This window comes from Chenopodium album, chromosome 10, assembly GCF_948465745.1.
Source record: "Chenopodium album chromosome 10, dcCheAlbu1.1, whole genome shotgun sequence".
Classification (NCBI taxonomy): domain Eukaryota; kingdom Viridiplantae; phylum Streptophyta; class Magnoliopsida; order Caryophyllales; family Amaranthaceae; genus Chenopodium; species Chenopodium album.
Window position 1 is genome coordinate 13,766,882 of NC_137843.1, and position 4,992 is coordinate 13,771,873.

General features: G+C 34.4%; 1 protein-coding gene across 1 annotated transcript; it reads left to right on the forward strand.

Moving 5' to 3' along the window:
* Positions 1–582: 582 nt before the first annotated feature.
* Positions 583–3,295, forward strand: LOC145563614 (F-box/FBD/LRR-repeat protein At1g13570-like). The gene is made up of 4 exons (XM_081624058.1): positions 583–771; positions 1,266–2,115; positions 2,206–2,364; positions 2,463–3,295. The coding sequence occupies exons 2-4, from the start codon at positions 1,300–1,302 to the stop codon at positions 2,754–2,756; spliced, it is 1,269 nt and encodes a 422-aa protein (XP_081480184.1). The 5' UTR covers positions 583–771; positions 1,266–1,299; the 3' UTR covers positions 2,757–3,295.
* The last annotated feature ends 1,697 nt before the right edge of the window (positions 3,296–4,992 follow it).

Consider the following 4,992-nt stretch of genomic DNA (forward strand, 5'->3'; position numbering starts at 1 on the left):
ATGTCAGACTCCACTATTCCATTAAAATATTTGTGAAAAATTTATTTGCCAATTTCTTCATGAGTTTATTATTATTATTATTATTATTATTATTATTATTATTATTATATTTTGGGGTTCCATGTTTTTAATATATTTTTCATAAATATTTTAATTATATAGTATATTTTTCATAAATATTTTAATATGTATATTTGTATATACACATATATATAATAATAAATAATCAAAGATCATTAATCCGTAGTTAAAAATCACTAATCAATCAGTTCAGCAAAGTCCAGATTTTAAGACCGCGAATTTTGCACTAATTTTTGCTCCAGTATCCGACGACAAAGTGTAATAAATAAAAAGGATTAAAAGAGATAGAAGTGTTAAAAAATGACTCGATTTATCCAACTCGATTTAACCTAAAAATACTCATTCAAATTTTATAATCACAGTAATTTAGTATGATTTATCTTTAATAGCGACTCAACGATATTATTAATTCCGATTCAAGTACCCGAATTGACAACTCTGAAACGAAACACTCAAAAGTCTAAACATTTGGAGTTTAGCTAAGGTCAAAAACTTCTCAATTTGATTTGGTTAGGGGGAACTTCAACTTCATCCGACATAACGCCACCTTCCACCGATATGGTTTCAAGTTTCAACTCATCAAAGTTTCTCAAACCATCATCCGTTTATTTCTTCCATTGCCTTTTTAACGAATTTCTGCAGAAACATTCAAATCGATTTCATACCAATATCTCACCCAGTTGTTTTTCGGTGAGTTCTTACTTCGTTGATTATAGTTTGTATCTATTTCTCTTATTTTACTATTTAATTGATTATACTTTGTAGGGTTCTATGCTTTATGATTTGAATGCTCTTTTGCTGCATTTTATGTCTCCTGATTTTAACTATTAATCTGGGTATTTGAATCAATTAATGGGTCGAATTTTCCATTTATAAGGATGTGAAATATGTCAAAAAAATTTAAATTTCTTATTGGGTTTCTGGGATTTAATTCCGAATTACAAAATTAATTGAATTGGCAATTTTTATAATTATTATTTCAATTTTAATTGAATTCTATGGCCCAATTTTGAATTTTTAGCCTTTTCTTTTAATTGTTATTGGGGTTTTCTTCAATTTGGCGACAAGGGTTTTTGTCAAGATTACTTTTTGACTCCAACTATTGATTTTTCACATGTTTCCTTCGATTTTATAATCATTAGTATTTGATTTCTGATAAAATTTTCTTAATGTATTTGTGATAGGTGATCTTGTCATATTGTTGAATTTATGTGATAAATGGATGATGAAACAGCTCCAGATTTACTTAGTGATCTGCCACTTAGCCTAATTGAGATTATCCTTGGCTTACTGCCTATTAGAGATGCTGTTAGAATGAGCACATTGTCAACTAAATGGAGGTATAGATGGGCAAACCTTCCACAGCTTAATTTCTGTGACAAATGTGTCAGTCCTGTGCCGGACAAGTCGGTAGTCGAAGACAAGCTTAAAAAGTTTATTACCCATGCCCTTTTTCTCCACAAAGGCCCCATTCATAAGTTTAAGATTTGTACTTCGATCCTGCAAAGTTGCCCTGATATTGATCAGTGGCTACTTTTCCTCTCGAGGAATGATGTTAGGGAGCTCACCCTTGAATTGAGTGATGATGAGTGGTTCAGGGTGCCAACTTGTCTGTTTTCTTTCAAGAAATTGACTCTTTTGGAGCTTTGTCGATGTGAATTGGATCCTCCGCCTGGTTTCAGAGGGTTTCTGTGCTTGCGTACTTTAACACTCAGTCAAGTTTTGGTGACACCTGAAGCAATTGAAAGCTTAATTACTAGCTGTCCTCTACTTGAGAGTTTAACATTGTCATACTATGATGGTTTGGACTTGATTGTCAATGCCTCTAATCTTAAGTACTTGCACCTAGAAGGTGAATTCAAAGATTTATGCCTTGAAAATACCCCAATGCTGGAAGAAGTCTCTATCTCTTTGTATATGAACACAGATGAAATTCAGGAGCATTTTGAGCAACTTTCAGGTTGCAATTTCGTACAGTTTCTTGGTGGTGTACCCAATCTCAAAAGGCTAGCCGGACATGTCTACTTTACAAAGGTAACATGAGTATATGACCTAATATACCTCAGGAGTATGACTATGCTGCATCCTTATTTTGTTCTGTATATTTTTTTTTCTTTTTTCCAGTATTTAAGCATAGGCATTGAGCAGTGGACACCATCACTGACTTACAGCCATCTAAAGATCATTGAATTAAACCAAGTAAGTTTTGAGGACATGAAAGAGTTACTGGTTGTTCTTCGCCTGATTACAAACTCCCCAAACTTGCAGGAGCTTCAGATCTCTGTAAGTCATGATGAAGTGCATTAGTTCAGTATTATCTGCACTTGTGATTTCTGTTACGTTTGTTGAATCTGTGTATTCTTCTCCTGTTTTGTGCTTAGGGTTCATCAAACACAAATGTCATTCTGGAAGCACCTAACCTAGACTTTTGGGAGACAGAATGTCCTCCAGATTGCACATTCAAACAGTTGAAAACCGTGAAGATGACAGATATGTACGGAGTGCCTCATGAGATGGAATTGATAAAATTTTTACTGGGGAACTCCCCAGCTCTTGAAAAGATGAGTATAGTGCCCTGCATATATGTTACAGAGTTAAAATTGGATATGCTGGTAGAATTAGTAAGACTGCGACGAGCCTCTCCTCTAGCTGAAATTCAGTTTATCAAAGAATGAATATTGCATATTTTTAGAATACATTCCCTCAGAGTATAAGGTACACCATGAAGCCAATTTTATTCATTCCCTTACCAAAAAAAAAAATAAAAAATAAAAAATAAAAAAACAAAACTCCATAAAACCATTCTTTTCCAAAATGTCATGTATGAAATTCTATATGAAAGTGAAAACTGTGGACGAATAATTTCTCCCAAAAATTTAAGTTTGAATGTGCGTCATTTCTGATTACAGTAATCTGATATACTGTAATTCTGTAGACTATGTAACTGCAAAGATAGAATCATCATGGGAAAATTGAGGTTGATTTGCATTTTTGCTCAATCCATATAATAATGTTCGAGTTGTTTAAGGTATTACTGACTTTCGAAGTTCTCAGACCCTATTATACTACCCCCATTTTAAATCAATGGTTAGGGTTTGTTATTTTTGCTGTTTCAAAATAATGGTTAGTTGGTTACACTTTACTATCTTTGTAGTGATGTTCCCTTTAATTTATTATTTCTTTCTAAACTTTTGTGCTTTTTACTTTATACAAAGTAATATATGGATTTATTCTTAGTAGTATATTTTTTCCTTCATTTTCATATGTTATGCTCCCTTTTGTTCACTGCTATCCTGTTGGCTCAAAAAACAAAAACAAAAAAAAAAAAAAAAAAAAACATGTTTTGGGTAGAATTTTCTTATCTTGGCACTATTTTTATAAGTAATTGGGCTTTAGCCAGCCTAAATGTATATGTTGGTTAACTTTCCAGCCCAGCCTAAAAGTCTGCTCTATCTGGCCCAAAATATTTAAACTGCATAGCCCAATGCATTAGCCCGAAAGGGCCTTTATATGCCAAAGGTTGATCTAATTCAGCTCATAATTCCTCAACTAGAGAAGTGTAACCATTATTTTGAAACGTAGGATAAACGAGCAATTGAGTGTGATGCATGAAGCCTTCTTAACATCTACTCTAGATACATCATAAATCCTTTTACAGTTGCACACCATGAAATTTCAAGAAGTGGAGCCCTAAACACCACCCAAACTTGTCATTGTCCTCACTTTTTGCAATCTTGCCCACCCTTCTATCTTCTCTTTCCCTAACCAACAACCATTCCAGCCACCACCGCCACAATTATAGCCACCACTTGTCCGGCAACATGACCACCTCACTGGCGATGAGAACCTTCCTTGACTATGTAAAGACAAATTATAGACTTTAACAAGACAAATTTTTATTTTTTTGAAAAAGATCCACCAAAAAAACAACCAAGGTATTCGGAAAATATTTCACCAACTCACCACCTAAGCAAAGCCGTCCAGAGAGGATGCCTCATGCCTATACCTAGGTTGAGGCAGAACCCCAAACTCTCTCAGTCTCCCACCTTAAATAATGGGTTTTGAATTCTTGGGGAAGGGCCATTGCCAGTGCCGTATTGACACTAGTAAGGAGGCTCCGCCACTTGAGCTCATGAAATCAAATGCATTTAGGAAATTTATCTCTGATCCGAGTTCATTTATCAAGCATCCTAATGAAAATTGGATTGCCAACTATTTTGCTGTTATGTTGTGGAACCAATATTTATACTTTTTTTTTGTTTTTTGGGTGCACCTAAACAGCAAGAGCGAATACAAATCATACACAGACCCTTAGGTTTAACCATTAGGTTAAGGCCTCATTGGTTCATTGTTTATGCTTCGTAGCATCATGAGCTCACATGTCGGTAGATTAATTTCTAAGGATCAAGTTAAACATATTTCAAATAGTTGAGCTGTCGAGGTGTAGGACTGCCTTATTTCTAGCAGGCTCTGCAGCTTGTTTGTGAGTGAGATTTTGATGTATGGTTTGGTTTAAACGAGCTTCATCATACTCCGTAGTAGTTTTACATCAAGGTTTGGCGTCGAAAACATTGTCATGTTAAATAACCTTTGTTCAGCCCAATCTACAATCATTGTTAAATCTCAAGTGAAACATTATGCTAAGTTGTCATTAAGTTCAACTACAATCTTTAGTATATCAGCAATGTATAATAATTTGTCTCTTTGCTGAGTACCTAACTAACCAGTCTAAGTGGCTCTTGTGCATGTTCTTTGAATTCACATTGAAACTGCGGAGTAACCTTTGTTGAGTCTAATCTATACTCATTGTCGATCATTTCGAAACAGCAAAATTTCAAAAGATGCCCAAACATGAGACAATCAAGTCACAATCAATCTGGCAGTATCTTCGTTAAAGGAAGGCTACGCAAA

What these genes read in the sequence shown, in the direction of transcription:
- LOC145563614 (XM_081624058.1), top strand. Translation starts at nt 1,300, where the DNA reads ATGGATGATGAAACAGCTCCAGATTTACTTAGTGATCTGCCACTTAGC. An exon ending in GACATGTCTACTTTACAAAG is followed by an intron (nt 2,116 to 2,205) that starts GTAACATGAGTA and finishes TCTTTTTTCCAG; the next exon opens with TATTTAAGCATAGGCATTGA. An exon ending in TGCAGGAGCTTCAGATCTCT is followed by an intron (nt 2,365 to 2,462) that starts GTAAGTCATGAT and finishes TTTTGTGCTTAG; the next exon opens with GGTTCATCAAACACAAATGT.